This window comes from Dreissena polymorpha, chromosome 6 (assembly GCF_020536995.1).
Source record: "Dreissena polymorpha isolate Duluth1 chromosome 6, UMN_Dpol_1.0, whole genome shotgun sequence".
Classification (NCBI taxonomy): domain Eukaryota; kingdom Metazoa; phylum Mollusca; class Bivalvia; order Myida; family Dreissenidae; genus Dreissena; species Dreissena polymorpha.
In genome coordinates this window covers 32,449,966-32,472,694 of record NC_068360.1, presented here as the reverse complement: position 1 = coordinate 32,472,694, position 22,729 = coordinate 32,449,966, and the positions used below count along the sequence as shown (strand labels likewise).

At 35.5% G+C, this 22,729-nt stretch overlaps 1 protein-coding gene across 1 annotated transcript in view; it reads left to right on the top strand.

The window, feature by feature from the left end:
* The window catches only part of LOC127835565 (serine/threonine-protein kinase 24-like), a 63,826-nt gene extending 42,223 nt beyond the window's left edge, over positions 1 to 21,603 (top strand). The window contains exons 11-16 of the mRNA XM_052362000.1: positions 2,067 to 2,153; positions 3,976 to 4,128; positions 8,795 to 8,962; positions 11,947 to 12,045; positions 14,624 to 14,832; positions 15,824 to 21,603. Of these exons, the coding sequence (XP_052217960.1) occupies positions 2,067 to 2,153; positions 3,976 to 4,128; positions 8,795 to 8,962; positions 11,947 to 12,045; positions 14,624 to 14,832; positions 15,824 to 15,833 (726 nt within the window). The 3' untranslated portion in view covers positions 15,834 to 21,603. The remainder of the gene's footprint in view (positions 1 to 2,066; positions 2,154 to 3,975; positions 4,129 to 8,794; positions 8,963 to 11,946; positions 12,046 to 14,623; positions 14,833 to 15,823) is intronic.
* Positions 21,604 to 22,729: the final 1,126 nt, after the last annotated feature.

The following is a 22,729-nucleotide window of genomic DNA, read 5'->3' as shown; positions in this document are numbered from 1 at the left end:
ATCAAGTTTGCAGTGATATTAATTGTTTGATAATAGGTGTGTACCTTAGAATGCTACAAATGGCAGTTTTAAGAATTTGACATCATTTCACCAATGTTTCATTTAACTGATATTCCATACATTTTCCCATTGACAAAGCTTGACCATCAACTGAAGAAACCATATTGCTGGTCTAATGATTAGAGTTCTTACGATGACATAGGAATATTAATTGCCTGATATTTGTCGAGTAAAAAGCGAAGAAATGTCGTCCTGGAAGTCTACAAGGGCATTGGAACGAAAAAAATGAAAACTTGTTTTGAAATTTAATTTAATTTTCATGTATACTGTAACACTATATATATTCTTTTGAATGTTCAATGTTTAATTCCTATAATATCAGAGATATTCTTTTTATTATGCCCCCCTTCGAAGAAAAGGGGGTATATTATTTGCACGTCGGTCGGTCTGTCGGTCGGTCCACCGAATGGTTTCCGGATGATAACTCAAGAACGCTTACGCCTAGGATCATGAAACTTCATAGGTACATTGATCATGACTCGCAGATGACCCCTATTGATTTTCAGGTCACTAGGTCAAAGGTCAAGGTCACGGTGACTCGAACCAGTAAAATGGTTTCCGGATGATAACTCAAGAACGCTAACGCCTAGGATCATGAAGCTTCATAGGTACATTGATCATGACTTGCAGATGACCCCTATTGATTTTCAAGTCACAAGGTCAAAGGTCAAGGTCACGGTGACTCAACACAGAAAAATGGTTTCAGGATGATAACTCGAGAACGCTTACGCCTAGGATCATGAAACTTCATAGGTACATTGATCATGACTGGCAGATGAACCCTATTGATTTTCAGGTCACTAGGTCAAAGGTCAAGGTCACAGTGACTCGAATCAGGAAAATGGTTTCCGGATGATAACTCAAGAATGCTTACGCCTAGGATCATGAAACTTCATAGGAACATTGATCATGACTCGCAGATGACCCCTATAGATTTTCAGGTCACTAGGTCAAAGGTCAAGGTCATGGTGACTTGACACAGTAAAATGGTTTTCGGATGATAACTCAAGAAATCTTACGCCTAGGATCATGAAACTTCAGAGGTACATGGATTATGACTCGCAGATGACCCCTATTGATTTTCAGGTCACTAGGTCAAAAGGTCAAGGTCACGGTGACTCCACACAGTAAATGGTTTCCCGATGATAACTCAAGAAAGCTTACGCCTAGGATCATGAAACTTCATAGGTACATTGATCATGACTGGCAGATGACCCCTATTGATTTTCAGGTCACAAGGTCAAAGGTCAAGGTCACAGTGACAAAAAAAGTATTCACACAACGGCTGCCACTACAACTGACAGCCCATATGGGGGGCATGCATGTTTTACAAACAGCTCTTGTTTTTCAAATTTTCATATACATCATTATTGAGTATGGTATGCTGTATTTATGGCAGGTTATCAAAACTAGACAAGGATTCTAACAACTTCAACATGCTCTACACATTTTTTGTAATCCCTCTAGTCTATTGTTCTACACTCAGTGCGTACTCTGCTATGAGCCAAATTTTGCAACAACTTTTTGCCTATTAGACCTCACACAACAGCCAAAATAAGATTATTTACTTTTTAGTGGTCAATTTCCCTAAGAAGAATATAGAGCCAGAAGGGGGGGGGGGGTCGATGATCCCTTGGTCTGTATTCACCAACTCTTCTTTGACTTCAGTCTAAAATTAAAGAATATTTGTATAACTGTTATGTACTTAAATTACTTTAAAGTCAAGTCTACTGTCTAGCATGGCCTACAATTATATTATTCTTCAATTTGGTAGTTAAGAACAATATGCTATTGATATTAACACCATTTTTAGCCTGTATACACGTATATGCGAAGGTATTATTAGTGAGTTTTCATGCTATTCGTTGGTCTAAAGTCTAAGAATAGGTTAGTGAATATGGGCATTGCACACAGTAAGCTTTTTATGAGATACAGTTGCTGTACACATTAATGTCATGTATAGATCCCATACTGATATTTAGTTGCCTGCTTTCTCTTGTCTGAAGGCGGCTCGTCATGCGGGGCCACAGTTAGGGCCCATTATTCATTCCCGCTCCGATTCCGCACCGGCTCTGAACGATAGACCGGAACCTGTAAGTGTTGACAGTCACCACGGATACCCTTTAGCCTGTGTCTGTTTGCTAGGATAACCATTAATGTTGGGCCTAAAGGAAGCTTTCATTGTAGTTCTACTAGCTTCACTTTCCTTAATGACCCACGCTCTGGGAACACTGGGCTTCATGCATGTGTTTTGTGTTGTATCAGATTAGCCTGTGCAGTCCACACAGGCTAATCAGGGACAACATTTTCCTCCTAAATTGTATTTTTGTTAACAAGGGACTTCCTTTTAACGAAAACTTCCATATAAGATGAAAGTGTTCCTGATTAGCCTGTGCAGACTGTGCAGGCTAATCTGGGACAACATGCATGTAGCCGGGGTTCTCCCTGAACTAGGCTTCTTATATTGTTAATGCAGTGATTGCCCAGAGTCACTGAGGCAGACTTTCTATTTAGTTTTATAACCTAGAAATACAGCTTAAATCTGCTGAACAAGAACATTAAACGACTTCAGCAGAATTTAAAGTGCTTTAACCCCCCAAGTTTCTATTTTCAATAGTTAACACTTTAATTTTAGCACACACAATTTTCCCTCTTGTCACAAATCGTAGTCCACTGAGTTCCTCCTTGTACCCTATCCAATCTAGAACCTTTTTAACAACTTTTCCTTGTGTCGTGCAAAATTTGAAAAGATAACTGTATAGTCAGCCATGTTACTTCTACATTTAAACTGGGTAAATAATGCTTTTAAAATATCGTGAATACCAACTTTGTTGTATTCAGAATTGTTTTGTTAAGAAAATACTTTAAAAATATTGTGAATACCAACTGTGTTGTTATCAGAATTGCTTAGTTAAATAAAAAAAAATATCTACAGCTTACCATCTTTATTAAAAAATGCCCATTTTCCGGAAGTTGCGGTATTACAGACATGTATTGTCATATTCTTCTTTAACTAAAATCATTGTAAGCTCAAAGGTTGAAATATTCATAATCTGTTAAAAAATCAGCTGCTTTCTTTCTTGCTAAATACTTGCAAATAGCTTAATGAACTATAGAGGTACTAACATCACATCATATGGTAATTTTTTTATATTTTACACGCAATTGCATAATCATTGGATGCAATTCTTTTTTCCGTTCATTTTATCATGATACTGAATAATATAAAAGCTCAGAGACTTTGTACACTCACACATTTGTTACAAATTTAATGAGCTTTGCTGAACAAGGTTTAATGCATGTGCATAAAGTGTTGTCCCAGATTAGCCCTTGCAGTAAAAACAGGCTAATCAGGCACTTTACGCCAAGCTAGATTTTCGTTTAGAAGTTACTTACTGTTAACGGAAAATTATATAAAAGCGGAAAATGTTGTTCCTGATTAGCCTGTGAGGACTGCACACTTTTATCTGGGTCAACACTTTATGCACATGCATTAAAACCGGTTTTACCAGAGGCTTATATATATTCATTATGAGTTAACAGGATAATCGCCCCCTTGGTGCATAAAGGAACCATGTGACATTGAAAATTGAAGGCATGTGGTACCTTTTTGCACCAATTGGACAATATGACAGTAGCTGTAAGCTGTTATGTGTAATTATGGCTGTGTGATGATGATAAAATAACCAGATTTTTTTTAAATTGTGCATTATTAACAAATTTATCCATAGGAAAACTTGATACATGTATTTCATGTAGAGATTACTTTCAGTTTGCATTGATATTTCTCTGTCGAACTAGCGATAGATATTTCCCTGGGGAGCATTTCAACTTGGCATTGCCTGGTTCTGTATTGTACACTCTCTACAGTATGTTGCATATTTCTTGTGCATTTTGTCTGTATTATGCTTGCAGAGACAGGACCCAATTATTCACAGCCGCAGTAGGTCAGATATTGCCCGGCACGGACCGGCCGTGTCTCCCAAACCTTCGTTTATTTTGAATCGCCAGAGCATGCCCTCAAATGCTGTGTATATCAGTCCCGAAAATGTACCCGTTGGGGCTCCAGTAAGTTGAAGCCATTCCATGGTACCTATCCATGTAACAGCCTGTTCTGGTACCGAGTGTATACGCTCCATTCAAGATAATCTCATGTTACAATACCAGTAATGCATGGCCAGACTCCTGTACCAGCGTATCTTGGTTCAGGTTGTGTAACATTTGCATGAGTCTCCGGGCAAATTTAAACCCAGCTGTGTTTGCAATTCAGCCAAGCAACACTGACCTCTGTATTATACTGCTTTATAACACTTGCATGGAACTTTTCCCTGCTTTTGCTTATTTCTGGATGTACAGCAATACTTGTAGTCTTACAATGCTTTATTTCACTTGCCCAAGCACAAAGGGGCTCAGGTTGAATTGCACTTGCTTCCATCCTACATCATGTATGTCCTCTCGCTCACAGGCATTTGTTCCAGCAGGACTTCATTTTGAGATGACGCTTTACTTGTTGCCTAGGCACAAGTTGTTGTTCAAAACTGCAGACGAAAAGCAACTTCATTTAACATGATGTATTGCAATAGAAACAGACGGAACATCCCTGTATTGATATGGTGTGCTGTTATGGATACTTGTCTTATAAGTTAGATAGATATGTGACACTGACGGTTTCCTTGGTTTTCTCAAATTATCTTCTAATTGCTTGTTAGAGTACTTGTAATATTAGTAGACGATATCTAAAGCAGTTATTTGTTCACAATGTAACAAATGAATTTGATCAATATCACTTATAAATTGCATTTTCTGCACCAATTCAGTGTTGGAAACCAGGTCTATTCTATTTCTTCATGTATTTTTATGCCCCCGAAGGAGGGCATATAGTGATCGGACCGTCTGTCTGTCTTTCCGTCACACTTAGCATTTAGGTTTCGAAAAATGCTCATAACTTCTATGTCGCTTCAGATAGCAACTTGATGTTTGGCATGAATGTGTATCTCATGGAGCTGCACATTTTGAGTGATGAAAGGTCAAGGTCATCCTTCAAGGTCAAAGGTCAAATATATGGCTTCAAAGCGGGGCAGAAGGGGGCATTGTGTTTCTGACAAACACATCTCTTGTTTTTAGCTCATCTATTTTTTGAAAAAAAATTATGAGCTATTGTCATCACCTTGGCGTCGGCGTCGGCGTCTGCGTCGGCGTCGGCGTCCGGTTAAGTTTTGCGTTTAGGTCCACTTTTCTCAGAAAGTATCAATGCTATTGCATTCAAACTTGGTACACTTACTTACTATCATGAGGGGACTGGGCAGGCAAAGTTAGATAACTCTGGCGTGCATTTTGACTGAATTATGTGCCCTTTTTATACTTAGAAAATTGAAAATTTTGGTTAAGTTTTGCGTTTAGGTCCACTTTTTTCAGAAAGTATCAATGCTATTGCATTCAAACTTGGTACACTTACTTACTATCATGAGGGGACTGGGCACGCAAAGTTAGATAACTCTGGCTTTCATTTTGACAGAATTATGTGCCCTTTTTATACTTAGAAAATTGAAAATTTTGGTTAAGTTTTGTGTTAAGGTCCATTTTATTCCTTAAGTATCAAAGCTATTGCTTTCATACTTGCAACACTTACTAACTACCGTAAGGGGACTGTGCAGGCAAAGTTATGTAACTCTGACTGGCATTTGGACGGAATTATGGGCCCTTTATACTTAGAAAATTGAAAGTTTGGTTAAGTTTTGTGTTTTGGTCCACTTTACCCCTAAAGTATCATAGATATTGCTATCATACTTGGAACACTCGCAAACTATCATAAGGGTACAGTAAAAGGACAAGTTGCATAACTCTGGATGTCATTTTTACGGAATTATGGCCCTTTTTTGACTTAGTAACTTTGAATATATGGTTAAATTTTGTGTTTCGATCCACTTTACTTCTTAAGTATCAAGGCTATTGCTTTCAAACTTCAAATACTGTCATGCTATCATGAGGTTACTGTACCTGGCAAGTTGAATTTTACCTTGACCTTTGAATGACCTTGACTCTCAAGGTCAAATTATTAAATTTCTCTAAAATTGCCATAACTTCTTTATTTATGATTAGATTTGATTGATACTTTGACAAAACTACTCTTACCTGACATACCACAATAGACTCCACCCAAACCATCGCCCACAACCCCCCCCCCCTATTTTTTTTTTTTTTTTTTTTTTTTTTTTTTAAGATCATCTCACAAATGACCACCACACCCTCACACTATACCCCCCCCCCCCCCCCACCCCACCCCCTCACCAATTTTTTTTTAAACGGTTAAAAAACAAAACTATTTATTTTGATTATTTTATGTTTGAAATACCGTCCAACCATCGCACCCAAGAATCCCCCCCCACCCCCCCTCCCCCCACCCGAATCCCCCCCCCCCTAGTTTTTTTTTTTTTTTTTAAGATCATCTCACAAATTACCACCACACCCTCACACTATAACCCCCCCACCTCGCCCCCCCCCCCCCATTTTTTTTTATGAAACGGTTAAAAAACACAAATATTTATTTTTATTATTTTATGTTTGAAATACCGTCCAACCATCGCACCCAAGAATCCCCACCCCCCCCCCCCCCCCCCCCCCCCCCCCCCGATTTTTTTTTTTCCTTTTTTTTCGCATTTTTGGAAGAAAATGTAATAAATGTCCACACCCCCACACAATGCACCGCTCTTCACTCCACCCCTCCCTCCTTTGTGATTGAAAATGAGAGTCCCTTCACCTTTAAAAAGAAAATAGATGAGCGGTCTGCACCCGCAAGGCGGTGCTCTTGTTATTAATTTTTTACACAGTGGTTGTTATGGCTAAAAATTCTGTGTTTTTTCTGCCATGCACCGAGACAAAGATTACTCTGTTCAAGATTAAAAAACATTTCGGGTTTATTCCGATGTTGAGGTTACATCTTCAGCCAACTTTTCTATTTATTCCCGATTACTGGGATATTAGTTGTCCGTTTAGATTTGGCGCAGTATGCAGCCACAGCACATCCGCTTATTTCCCTCACAGGTACCCATTTATACTCCTGGGTGGCAATGAGCAAGCCAGGGATTAAGTTTTTGCTCAGAAAAATTCCTGTGTTTAAAGCGAGATTCAAACCAGGGACCTTCAGATTCCCAGACCAGCATCCTGCCACAAGACCTTTTTTAGCCGCTTAACACACAGATACACACTTGATGCGTTTGTAGTCCCTTAGAAAATCAAATTTTATTGATTACCTTTTTTTACTAAAATCAAGTTTTAATGCCTTGATTTCCAACCCTAAGAGATTGATAAACAGCAACAGCATAAAACCTGAACAGTAAGTGTGTTGCTAGCAGGCTGTTCTGGTTTTATGCTCTGTGCATCAAGCCAGTTTCACTTTGTTTCTGAGCGTGATAGGATTAAACACCATTGGCAATTTTTTACGATTATAAATAGATCAAATGACTGTTAACATTAATTTTGGAAATAGAAATAAATTAGGCTGACCAACACTATTCAACACTGAATGCTTGTAATTGTATTCTTATATGCATCTAACATCACTTATTTGCTATTTAATGTTATGTTTATCTAAAAAATGTAGTTCTTTTTAGGTGTTTCCCATGGCCATAAAACAAAACTAATCATGTATACATTGTTCTTGTTTATACTTAGCCCCTATTGAATATTTTGGACCTTGTAGCAACCTTAAAAAAATATTTATTTTTATTATTTATTACAAGAATTTGTATAAAACGATGAACCTCAAACATGTTTCAGGAAGGTTTTGGCTTAAGATGAGCCTTTAAGGGCCATCGTGTCCCTAATGTTAACACCAAAAACTTGTAAAACAGGCATACAGATTAAAATATAAGTGATGTTAAAAGTAAAAAACAATGTGGATTATGTTAATTTTGAAAATAATATGTTTGAATATGGTGATTAATATTGTTTAATTATGGATTTACATTATTTAGATTCACATCTGAAAGTTTATGATATTGAATCTTATATCTTAGATTTTTTGTGTATTTGAAACACATACTAAAAATAAGTAATAATCTAATACTAAGTTTTAGTATGGCTGATTAAGGTTTTACAATTTCAAAGTTAATTGTTAAATATAAACTTAGCATTCATAATTAACTTTAAAAACACATTTTCTGAAAAGCATTATTTTCGGAGACATAATTCAGATAAAAGCAGGTCATACGGGGACCTCAGGACAAATTGAATTTCCTAAAATTGTGAATCTGTTCACAGTGAACATTAAGAATATGAATAGTTAAAAATGATGAATTGTGTTTAGCATGGATGATTTGGTTTTATTAAAAGACCCTTTTCTATAGATGTTTCCATTAATTAGTATTAGTAAAACAATGCACATCCTTTGAAATTCTGCACATTTTCCAACTATTTGGAATTCTGTATGGAATCAGGTATGTGTTTTTCTTCCCAAATCAAAACTTTTTCTTACACACAAAGGCATTCATATCAAGAAGTTAATAACTATAAAAACACTGTTAATTTCTGTTCATTTTCACATTGCAATGATAAGGCGTGAAACTTCTGCATCAGCTGAAGATTTCAATTTCAGATGCAAAAGTTTTGCGTCGCACCTTTGAAAACAGGGTTGAACAATTCAAAGCCTGATTCAGCACCTTGATAATCAAGATTTTTGTCTTGGATGTGTGAGTGTGCCTGTTACAGTGTATGTTTTCCTTGTGTCTCCCCATAGCTATTTTCCCGCCCCAAGTCCCAGTATGATATCCCCAATCAGCATTCGTCACAAGTCCATGTCTCATCTGGTACCCAGCAATATGTGTCATCTGGTACCCAGCAATATGTGATACGCGCAGGCGGGGCTGGTGATGGTTCCCCGCTTCGTTACGGGGCCGCGGGTCATGTAAGTTGCCCTGGCAACCAGTTTATGTTAGCCACGCCTTCAGTTACCCATGCATGGCTCTTGGTTATGTTGCCTTTGGTTATTGTTCCTTTTTCCATGTTATATTTGTTTATTTTAACATAATCCCTTGTTTTATAGCATATAGTATTTCATGGGTGCAAAAGCATAAGTGTAACCATGTTTTTGCCCTGGTGAATATGATATGTATAGTGCTTAGCCCATCTTTTTCAGCATAGAGTGTCACAGTTTTGAACCTTTGTTTTACAAATTGCAAAATTTTATACACCACAAGGTCATTGAAGGGAACAAAAATAATTTTCTCTTTTTTATTAATACAAAATTTACATTTATAAGTAAAAACATTGGTTTAAATTGTTCCTATAGTGTACATGTGACCTATAGTGTTACAAACAGGAAAGGCCTTATTTAAAGCAAGTGACAAGTTGCCTTTATATCAGAAGAAAAAATACACTGTTGTATAAATAATAAATGTATGGTCTGCATTATGTTATCTTAAAGATGGCCTTAGTTATCTGTGTATTCAAAATCATTTGTAAAAGTTGAATTTTTGTGTAACACAAATTTTTGTTCGCAGTTAATAGTCATATGTTTTCATATTGTATGTTCAAATCATAACAAAATAATTGCATGGACACATACAATCTAAAATATTTCATTTACCATTATTACTGGTTTAATTATTTAACCCTAATAGCATTGTACATGTATGTAGGCAATAATTTGTTGCAAAAAATATATATGATGCTTGAAAACAACATTATATATTTACTAAATCATATTCAAATAATTATGTATAGTCCTTAAAGGGACCGTCAACCATGAATGACGAAAAAAGAAAAGTTCTAAAATACCGTGTTTTTTTTTTAACAATTCTTAGTTTATGTTGATTAAAATATCACAACTGGTATATTACATTACTTGAAAAAAGTTCATATTTTCAGTATATTTTTTTATACAATTTCACGATGTGAAATAGAAAGTACATCGCGGAAATAGGTGACATAACGATATACACACTATAAATAAAGCAAATAGATTGAACATTTTATATATAAACTAGAAATGGCGCAGCAGAGGCCGACGCGTATCCCCACGCGGCATGTTTGACCCAGGGGACGCCCCAGGGTTGATAATGGGGCCATGCATAGTTGAGATTGACCGTATTGTCATAAGAGATGTTCAGTATCAATTTGAAGTAAATCAGTGTAGAAATTAAGAAGTTATAGTAAAAGGCAATTTTGGGTGGGCGGGGGCGCCCCAGAGTTGGTAATGGGGCCATACATAGTTGAGATTGAATGTAATGTCATAAGAGATGTTCAGTATCCATTTGAAGTAAATCTGTGTAGAAATGAAGGAGTTATAGTAAAAGGCAATTTTGGGTGGGCGTGGTCTATGTGGGCGGGGCGCCCCAGGGTTGGTAATGGGGCCATGCATAGTTAAGATTGACCGTATTGCCATAAGAGATGTTCAGTATCAATATGAAGTAAATCGGTGTAGAAATGAAGAAGTTAATGTAAAATAACATTAAAAAATGAGTGAAAATCTCTTACCTGGCCCCACCCCAACCCCCATAACTTTTGACCCAGGGGTCAGATCAAAATTCCAAATAGTGCAGAGTCGCACATATGCTCATAGCTACCATGTGTGTAAGTTTCAAGGTTCTAGTGCTTATAGTGTAGGAGGAGATAGTGGCTAGGACGGACGGACAGACAGACAGACAGACGGACAGACAGCGGAGATAACCACAATATCCCCACGCTTTTCAAAAAGTGTGGGGATAAATATATACATTTCACTTTGCCTGCACAATTTGCATGCCTGTGTTTACCACCTGAAGATGATGATCAATCTACTTGTGTTATTTATAGTTAACTGTTTACCACCTGACAATATGATCAATCTACTTTTGATATTTATAGTTAACTGGTAGTTACCTGGTTCCTGTACCAAGTAAAATTTAATACCGAATATACTGAAAATATGAAAACTTACGGGTAATAACTTTTTTCAAGTCATGTTATATACCAGTCGTGATATTTAAATCAGTATAAACTAATAATTGTAAAAGAATACGGTATTAAAGAACTTTTCTTTTTTCGTCATTCGTGGTTGACGGTCCCTTTAAAATTGCCGTTTTGATACTGTGATATAGTTGATAAAATAGTTTGTGTATACTTAACAAATATGAAATTTGTGAAAAATGTGTCTGAATGAATTGCTTTTGTACAATTGGGTTTACTTATTGGTCTTCTTTAGTTCTGACTATTTTCTTCGTGAGCCTTAAGTTTTTGTGTGTTGGGTTTATTTGAATATCATTCTATATTATTACCGTTGTTTATTTTCCAAGTAAAAGTAGCCATCTTCTTTGGTTAGCTGATGAATTCATTTTTGTATAAAAATTATTAAGTTTGCTTTTCTTTCTATTGTTAATGTTGTGTCATAACCATACTGCCAGTGTATTGTTAATATTACTTACATGTACTTATTATCTAAACCATTGCCATATATTTATTGCTAATGCGGGTATTGTATTTCAAGCAAAGCATTATAACACTTTAATTTGCATTAAAGGAAAAAAGCTATATTTTAAACAATACTTTTATATGAAACAATGTTGATCAATTTATGTTAATATAAGTAAAAATGTACTTTAATCAACTCATAAATGAAAGAGTAATAAAAAATAATATTTTAATCATATTTAAATATTCAGAATTTTCGTCGAATAGTTATCACATTCTACATTAATTGTTTAAATATTGGATTTTGTACAAACATTTCTAAGAAAATGTGTAAATTGTCCTTACAGAAATAGTTATCCTAAGCTAATCTTAGCATAAGCAGCTTGCAAAATTTTAGGAATGTCAATCAAATCCCAATGTTGGAGGTGCGCCTATTGGTTCATCCTATAAACTTACCCTTGTTCCCCATTGTTACCATGGCAACCTTTCTGTATGTTTCAGCCACCAACCCAGCCAAAGCCAGCACGCCCGATCTCTGTGGGTAGTGAGCCCCTGTTGTCAGCGAGTCTTATACCAACCATATCCCCGTTACTAGCAAAGGTAAGAGTTACTTTCTTATAGTTTCAGTAAACCCTTTCCCTCTCAGAAGCAAAGTGAAAATGGCTATGTGCAAACAACATAAAACCAGAACAGCCTGTGTGTAACTTGCAGTCTGTTCAGGTTTTACGCTGTTTGCTGCTCATCAGTATCTAAGGGTTGGAAATGAAGTATTACAAACTTGAATTTAGTAAGAAAGGTCTTTAATTAAATTTAACTTTCTAGGGGACTACAAATGCGTCAAAATTCGTATGTAAGTGGTAAAGGGTTAAATACGTATCTAAGTGGTAAAGGGTTAAAAACATATCTAAGTGGTAAAGGGTTAAATACATATCTTAGTGATAAAGGGTTAAAGCCTGTCTTGGTGGCTAGTTGAGCTGGGAGAGAGCTGAATTACTAATCCGAGGACTGTGAGCCTCATTACTTATGTAGAGATTGGTTGTGATATCAGCCTCATTACTTATGTAGAGATTGGTTGTGATATCCTTTCTACAGCATGACTGTGAGCCTCATTACTTATTTAGAGATTGGTTGTGATATCAGCCTCATTACTTATGTAGAGATTGGTTGTGATGTGAGCCTCATTACTTATGTAGAGATTGGTTGTGATATCAGCCTCATTACTTATGTAGAGATTGGTTGTGATATCCTTTGTGAGCCTCATTACTTATGTAGAGATTGGTTGTGATATCCTTTGTGAGCCTCATTACTTATGTAGAGATTGGTTGTGATATCCTGTGAGCCTCATTACTTATGTAGAGATTGGTTGTGATGTGAGCCTCATTACTAATGTAGAGATTGGTTGTGATATCAGCCTCATTACTTATGTAGAGATTGGTTGTGATATCCTGTGAGCCTCATTACTTATGTAGAGATTGGTTGTGATATCCTTGAGACGTGAGCCTCATTACTTATGTAGAGATTGGTTGTGATATCCTTTCTACAGCATGTCTCCAAGGACTGTGAGCCTCATTACTTATGTAGAGATTGGTTGTGATATCAGCCTCATTACTTATGTAGAGATTGGTTGTGATATCAGCCTCATTACTTATGTAGAGATTGGTTGTGATATCAGCCTCATTACTTATGTAGAGATTGGTTGTGATATCAGCCTCATTACTTATGTAGAGATTGGTTGTGATATCAGCCTCATTACTTATGTAGAGATAGGTTGTGATATCAGCCTCATTTCTTATGTAGAGATTGGTTGTGATATCAGCCTCATTACTTATGTAGAGATTGGTTGTGATATCAGCCTCATTACTTATGTAGAGATTGGTTTAGATATCAGCCTCATTACTTATGTAGAGATTGGTTGTGATATCAGCCTCATTACTTATGTAGAGATTGGTTGTGATATCAGCCTCATTACTTATGTAGAGATTGGTTGTGATATCAGCCTCATTACTTATGTAGAGATTGGTTGTGATATCAGCCTCATTACTTATGTAGAGATTGGTTGTGATATCAGCCTCATTACTTACGTAGAGATTGGTTGTGATATCAGCCTCATTACTTATGTAGAGATTGGTTGTGATATCAGCCTCATTACTTATGTAGAGATTGGTTGTGATATCAGCCTCATTACTTATGTAGAGATTGGTTGTGATATCAGCCTCATAACTTATGTAGAGATTGGTTGTGATATCAGCCTCATTACTTATGTAGAGATTGGTTGTGATATCAGCCTCATTACTTATGTAGATATTGGTTGTGATGTCCTTTCTACAGCATGTCTCCTCCTACCTCCATTAAATAGTATGGCAATTGCTAGTTACATGTATGTACACTAAGTACTGCTTAACTAGCTAACCCAGGATAGGTGTGAGTTTGTAGACTGCCCTCTGTGATTTGACTGTAAGACTGTTGCATGCAAATATAAACAAGGCTATTGTCAAGCAATATGGTCCCCTACTGGCTCCACCATTGTCAGAAATTCCACCATTTTCAGAATTAAAAAAAAAAATGGTTGCCATAGCAACCACAATTTTGACGTAGGAACGAAATTAAATGACGTGCATAATGTCCATATTGCCTTCTATCCATGTTGCAAGTTTCATGAAAAAATATTAAGAACTTTTAAAGTTATCGCAGGATCCAGAAAACCCATTTTCAGCAGTATTTCTAGTCTATTTGTTGCCATAGCAACCAGAATTTTTGACATAGGAACAAAATGAAATGACGTGCATAATGTCCATATTGCCATCTATCCATTTTTAAGTTTCATGAAAAAATATTAAGAACTTTTAAAATTATCACAGGATCCAGAAAAGTGTGACAGACAGACTCACAGACAGACAGAAGGACACACAGAAACAAACAACATGTCTACATTTGAATGCTCTGGTAGCCTGTGGAGTAACATTCTGAAAGTTCAGTTTGTTTGTATTGAGACACAATGATGACATTTATTTTCAATTTACACTAAACCATTCGAACATCATTATAATTATATGCATTTCTAACAAAAATAACTTGTTTTCAGTGAAATATATAAACAAAGTTTCATGTAAGTTTTTGCCTATTGATTGTTTTTGTTTTTTGAAAACAATAGTACTATGTTGTTTATCATTTTCCCCAGTTGAAGGAGGACTACAGAGAGGAATACAGACGCATGGGGCGACCAATCCAGCGCACAGACGCAGCCGAGGAACTCAAGAACGCCTTTGAGCTCGCCGAGAGGTCATGTCCTGGCATCGCGGACGAACTTTTGGCAGGAATTCTTACAAAACTCTGTAGTTTAAAGTTTAATGAGGGTGATATAAAACGGGCCATGGATAAGATAAAAAGGTAAAAGTAAAATGATGCTTTTAAGTTTATGGGCACTTCTTAGAAGGTCTGTATACGACTTTCTGTTTTGTGATGTTTTATTTTCTTGAGCGACTACAAGTATTTTTCTTTCTCTTATTCGATCAACTTAGATTACGGGCATAAATATGCCACATGAAATCTAATAATTTCTAGTAACTCTTCATTTTATTATAGTTACCTAAAAAGAGTAAATTTCTCTCATTTGTAAAACCTTGATTTTTGAGAAATGTTGCATGAAAGGCCTGTTCCAGATGCTCTACTATAAAATTAAGAGTTTATGAATGAAACCATGGATTTGTATAATGAAATGGGTAACAGATACTTGCATTTCAACATCGTGCAATTTTCACATGTAGGAATTAACAGATTGGCTATGTAATCCAAATGTTAAAACCAATTTCTACTTAGAATGTAGACAACGATTCAAGCTTTTGCCAATGAAAAATATTTACAAGAGCATGTCTGATTGGCTTAATATGTCAACAAATATAATTAACTCAATCCAGCATGACCTCTATTGGTTAATTTTGAGCAGGGTTGGTTTTAGATTCTTGGTTTCATAATTATGGAAGAGCTTGAAGGAAGTTTTCTTGGTGTGAAGAAGTAATGTAAAAAGTCGGGCTTGCTTTGTCAATCTGTTAACCCTTTCCCGCAAAGATTCAAAGTGAAAATGGCTATATGCAGGTTTTGTTCTGTTTGGTGCTTATCAGTATCTGAGAGTTGGTAATGAACCCCTTGAAATCTGAATCTAGAAAGAAAGTTTGTAATTAAATTTCATTTTCCAAGGGACTTCAAATGGGTCAAAAATTGGTAAATGAGTGTTAAAGTGAGCATAGTGGGCAAGCTTGAAAGACATTTTCTTAATGTGAAGAAATAATGTTAGACTTCGGGCTTGCTTTGTCAATCTGTTGAGTTTGATGACTGTGAGTACCTCAGAATAAGGTGACACCAGTTCTCTCTCTTTTCACAGGCCAGTATAGTGGTGACCTACACGAGGCATAAGAGTGGTTCACATGACATCAGGGTCATCCGGCTGTCCTAGTTGCTTGCGCGCGCAGGCAATCCAGTCAGCTTCACCAAAAAAAATGTTTATTTCAACGACTTGTTCAGATACTGTTTTTCGCCTGAACTTTCATTCCATTTAATGCTGTGTATATTCCATGTCATCTGCCTCAAGATTTCCTAATTTTGTGTCACTGAAATTAGTAGTTGAGTCAGTTTTAAGTGACAACGTACTTTTGGCCGCAAGTTGTTACGCTTGCACATTAGTATATGCAAACGTATGAGAATACAAAAGAACTGAAGATGTTTCCAGCATCTATCCTTATATGATTCATGTATTTTTAATCTTGTTATTCAATAAATATTCTTTATTATACTGTTATTGTTCTTACAAAATTATCAATTACGCGGACACATACTAAACAAAAATGAAGTTGTTTTAACATGCTTAAGATTTGAGTTCTATAGATAGTTTGAAAGTGTGCCATCATTTTGGAAGACAATTCTGTACCATTCCCCCTGACCAGTTTTTGACCATTCTTTGGTAAGACTCCAGAGTGGTGCGAATTCTATAACATATGTTAATCGTTTCAGACCAGTATGAATAATCTCCAAAAATCCTTGAAAACATATACTATTTTTGCACTATTGTCAATAACTTTTTGGTAAGATATCCTTTTGTCAATAATTTATGGATATTCTATCCAATCAAAAATAAAATTCATTTTTAATAATCCTTAAAAGCTATCAGCTGCTGTTGTGGTATGTTGCATTCAAATGATACTTCGTCCAATTACTGTGATTGATGTGTCAAATTATTTCAAATATGCAATGTTAAGACAAATTGTCAATGTAGCTGTAAGAGTTGACATTACATGCACAATCAATAAATTGTGTTGCCTTTTCAAGTGCTTTACAGGCAAAAACAATTGAAAGCATTGTTAGAAGATATTTATAAGCGTTTGTTCTTGTACATATTTTCTAAATAAGTTTATTGCCTACATTCCTGTCAAAAGAAAGCTGCATATCCTATATGTTTGTTTTCGTCGTCTGTCAATCAGTTTGATTGTTAAGTATACTTGTGGGCAATATTTAAGCCTGTTGTTAATTTACTGTGTGTTTTCAAAGAATAGTTCCTTCAAATAATATTTGTTAGATTCCATATCTGTGGGTTACTAAAGCTTATTCACTGAACACAACACCAACGTTTCTGTTAACCCTTTCCCCACCAGAAGCAAAGTGAATATGGCTTTTGCAACCAGCATAAAACCAGAACAGCCTGCGAGTAACTCGCAGTCTGTTCAGGTTTTATGCTGTTTGCTGCTCAGCAGTAGCTTAAGGTTGGAAATGTAGCCTTTCAAACTTGATTCTAGTTAGATTTTCTAATTGACTACAAGTGCATCAAAGTGCGTTTATTAGAGTACGGATTCAACTTAAAATGGGGCGTATTGATGGTAGGTGAGCATTACATTTTCATGGAGAAGTTATTTACTTCCACTTGTATTGTATGTCTGTTTAAAGGAAGTCTCTTCTAAGCAAAAGGACTGCGCAGGCTAATCAGGGACAACAATTTACATACGTTTTTAAAACCTTGTTTATGAAGAGCGCGGCTGTAGTAGTACATGTATGTTTATGGACATGCATCCATCTTTTCTTTGTGATTCCATTAAAAATTACCAGATAACATTCTTTTGTAATATCATGTATTTCTGAGAACTACTGGTTATAAGCCCCTTTTTAAGTTTAAACATACAATGAAATTATAATTTTATTTTTGTCCCAAAAAACCATCACTTGTTATCAATAATAACATTACGATGTCGTAATCCTTTCCCTCTCAGAGTAACGTAAAAATGGCTTTTGCAAACAGCAAAACCAGAAAAGCCTGCGAGTAACTCACAGTCTGTTCAAGTTGCTGTTTGCTGCTTATCTGTATGGTCTTCAATTAAATTTTACTTTTTGAGGGACTGCAAATGCGTCAAAATACAGTTTCTAAGAGGTAAAGGGTTAAGTGTGTAACTGTCGTATCAGCCCATAATTGCTGCAGCAAATGCAGTAGTTATCCACTAGACCTATAATTGTTTGCATGAGCCTATTTTTATGATTGTTGGTTTTGTTTACGATTTGGTAATCCATTAGAAATACCGGTAATGTATTTATTTTTTTTATTGCTGGCAGACTATTTTAAATCTTCACATGTTCAGGTGTTATTTTTTGTAAATAAATTTAGTATATATGCATGTTGAAACGAAATGGCAAAGTAGTTTAGACATATCTTTGTTATGAAGATTTTTTTTCCAATGTAATTTTAGTTGTAACAGTACTATGTGCCAACAATATTGATTACAGTTACTGCATGAAGCATGTTTTAAAGGCTATATTGTTACCATTCTTTTTATGCCCCCGGATCGAATGATCGGGGGTATATTGTTTTTAGCCTGTCAGTGTCTGTCTGTCATTGTATGTGTGTGTCTGTCCCAAAACTTAAACCATGCTCATAACTTTTGCAATATTGATGATAGCAACTTGATATTTTGCATGCATATGTATCTCATGGAGCTGCATCATTCTTCAATGTCAAAGATATGGCTTCAATGCGGCGCATTAGGGAGCATTGTGTTTCACAAACACAGCTCTTGTTTCTAGTTTGTCATTTCATATTTTGAAGACTTTCATCAGCTATCTTCCTGTGCATGTCATTGAAAGAGTGTGCTGTATTTATTTTTGTCGAGCCCGTATTCATTAAGCACAGTATAGCTGTCACAATGGTTGAGTGTATGTGCCAATAGGGTCTCTCACAGCTTGTGTGGACCGTTACATACTCATTGAATAATCATGCAATTTTACAAAAACTTACCTAAATGTTCATGGAGTGATACAGTGTCCATTTGATCAAAATGTCAAGAAAGGATTCACAAAGAGGTCGAAAGTCAGATTTGGACTTTATATACCTGGTTTTAACACTAAATGCCTCATTCATCTGAAAACTTTAAAATACTTGGTAAAAATGTGTTGCCTGCATGGCCCGTGTTTCTTGCGCAAGATTTTACTTGAAGGTCAATGCTCAAAATATGGGCTCGCATCAGCTTTTGATTACTCTTGAATATCTTTATTATTTGAACACCAATGTTAGAAAAATACTTAACCCAGTTAGAGGTGCTTGTAATTTGAGATTCCAAGTTCAAACTAATTAACAAATACATGTGTAATTACAAAATAAATGGCATTTTTGACAACTTGCTGGACATGTTGCCAACATCTTGTTTGTTGATAAATATTACATTAATATTGTTATTGAATGTGAACTGAAGTTACTATGCCATACTTTTATTTTTTGGGTGTAAGAATTTTTGAATAATTGTATTTCTCAGTAAAGAACTTAAGATTTTATGATGAAAATTGCATGTGTTGATAATATTTCTACATCACCATCAATAGTATACAAAGCTGCATTTGTTGTTACGTTCCTTGCATTAAAGTTTTTGTTCATTCTCTGTTCAACATGCAGTTATTTGCATGTCAGATTATGTAAAGTCAAAATAAAAGGAAATGGACAGAAACTTCTAATACAGTAGTTAAATCAATTGTTATCAAATAAATATTCATTAACAGCACTACAGAAGTGTTACTTGGTGTTGAAAATAGACAATAGAAAATCTATGTATGTACATTAGATATGTGTGTATCTAACAGTGTTGTATTTTTGTAACACCCAGTTATATATTTATCAATGAATATTTCAGTAGAAGTATTTACATTTTCACGAGGAATGTATATTATTTTCCTTTACTGTTAGATAGTATCTGAAATTTGTTATAACCGGTACTTGTACAGGTAAATCTGTCAAGACTTAGTCTTGTACATGATTTGATGTGCATTAATCAATTATTTAACTTAAATTTATGTTTCTAGAATATTGCAGTTTTGATGGGACGAATAAATTTATATATATTAGTGAAAGTTACATTTTAAGCAGGTATTTCTGATAATAGTAGCATTTGTTTTGCTCTAACTATTTGTTAAGTAAATTTTATATAATAGCCATATTAGGTTTTATTAAAAACCATTACACCCTTGGATACATTGAAAATGATAAAAAAAGACATACGTGTTATATGAAATGCGCATTACAAAGTCACAGATAAACTCCATTTTATGTTCACATGGATTACTTTGTAGATAAGACAGGGAAGTCTAGTAATAAGTAAAAAAAAGGCTTTAACGCTGGATAGTTCGTATTCAATAAAATAGCATTTTATTAAAAGTTAAGAAAGATGTTTCAATTTGTTTTATTTATGTACAGAGTTTTACTTGATAAATGGTGAGAAAAATGTGGAGTTTCCAATATTGAAGATTGTTCATGTACATCTTTAAAAATGTAACATATAAAATTGAAAATGCTCAAGTCTAATTGCGCCTTGCTCTGTAAAAAGGCGGTTTAATGCATGTGCGTAAAAACACTTTTCCATTTTTTGATATTTTACATTCAAAGAAAGTCTCTTCTTAGCAAAAATGAAATTTAGGCAGAAAGTGATGTCCCTGATTAGCCTGTGTGGACTGCACAGGCTTATCTGGCACAATACTTTACGCACATGCATTAAACTCTCTTCACAGAGTATGGCTCAATTAATTATGACTGTTACTTGAATCCTTTAGTTTGTACACCCACCAGTAGCATGACAAGTTGTATTTAAAGTTGTTTATACACTTTTCAAGTGCATGAATACCCGGTACGTACTTTTTAATTGCAATGATTATGTTATGTTAAGCTATAATCATATTGTCTATGCATCTGTTTGTATAAATGTTCTTGTACAATAGAGAGATATCGTGCTTATTTTGTCTGAAAGAGAATATTCAAAAGCAATAAATAAAAGGAAAATTTGTTTGCTTTTGGGGTAAAACAGTCAATTATTGTTTTCAGTAAAGTGAGGAAGTTTACATGTTTCCGCAGGTGCTCATAAACATATCTATTTTCTTACTTTACTGAGAAAAATAATTCACGGTATTACCCCAAAAGCTAACAAAGTTCTCATTTAAGTTAAATTTACAAAGACTATTAACCCATTTATGCCTAGCATCTAGAAAAAAAGGCCTTGGCAAACAGCGTAGACCGAGATGAGACGCCACAGGATGCGGTGTCTCATCTGGGTCTGCGCTGTTTGCTTTAAGGAATTTCTGTAAGAAATATTCTAAATATCAAAATAAATATACTAGACATCCCTAATTTTGGAAATAAATTGATCCAATTGAGAATGATGGGAGAGTCCACAAGGCATAAATGGGTTAAATTAATATAAAGTTTCTTTCAAGCCATGATGTTTAAACTAAGTGTTGAATAACCTCTGATTTTCATGTGTAAATTGAAGGACACATTGAAGCATATGATTTGGACTTGACTATTGTTTAGTAGGGTATAAATGATTAAATAAACTAAATGAAAATGTTAAGATTATTTGAAACAATGTAGACCATGTTTTGTTTTAAGTACATATTTTGCGACTATAAACTTTTATGAAGAAAGTTTATTGGAAACTATGTAATACAGTGTTGTATAAAGTGTGAAAGGATTATTATATAATCACCATGATGTATAGATTTCATATAATTAATGTTATTTACTGGAAACAAGTTAAACTTTACAGATAATTTCATCCAATTATCGGTATGGATCTGTCTATTTTTACACTGTATTGTTGTTATAATTGTATAGATATCTAATGAATAATAAAATGTACAATAATTTAAGATCATGTCCAGTTTGATATGTGTTATGGTTCAACTTGCGTGTTCAGTGTTGAAGCAAATATTGGGGGTTTACATGCAAGTCTCAAGTCATTTGATATGATTTTATGGAACATTCCAGATCAAGAATGCTATTTATGGTTTATAATTATGTGTGAAGCCGATATAATATACATGTGAAAACCGTTTTCCCTGATTGACATATGCAGTCGTAATTATTACTTAATTATGCCTGTCTGTTACATTTCAAGTGAATTGTTGCTGTACAAGCTGTTTGCTTACCAAAGTTTACCTTTGTCTTTTATAATATTATACGAGCCACATCATGTGACAATAGGTAATGTGCCATATGAAGCCAGAGTAGCTTCAGATCAACCTGTGTATTTGCCCAGGTAGGCCAGGAGATACAGTTTCCCTTAATGAGACCACAATACCTTGAGTGACTAAGAAGTGGACAGCTCCTGACCAGAACATTCTAATTTGTAGGTTGGCCTGGAGCCACAATACCTCAAGTGACTTAAAAGTGGACAGCTCCTGACCAGAACGTTGTAATGTGTAGGTTGGCCTGGAGCCACAATAACTTGAGTGACTTAAAAGTGGACAGCTCCTGACCAGAACATTCTAATGTGTAGGTTGGCCTGGAGCCACAATACCTTGAGTGACTTAAAAGTGGACAGCTCCTGACCAGAACATTCTAATGTGTAGGTTGGCCCGGAGCCACAATACCTTGAGTGACTTTAAAGCGGACAGCTCCTGACCAGAACGTTCTAATGTGTAGGTTGGCCTGGAGCCACAATACCTTGAGCGACTTAAAAACGGACAGCTCCTGACCAGAACGTTCTAATGCATACCGGTAGGTTGGCCTGTAGCTTGAACTTGATGAGCATTTATTGTAAAACTGCATGATGAATGATAAAACAAGGGCTGTTTGTAAAACATGCATACCCCCCATATGGGCTCTTTGTTGTAGTGACAGTCATTGTGTGAATATGTTTTTTGTCACTGTGACCTTGACCTTTGACCTAGTGACCTGAAAATCAATAGGGGTCATCTGCCAGTCATGATCAATGTACCTATGAAGTTTCATGATCCTATCCATAAGCGTTCTTGAGTTATCATCCGGAAACCA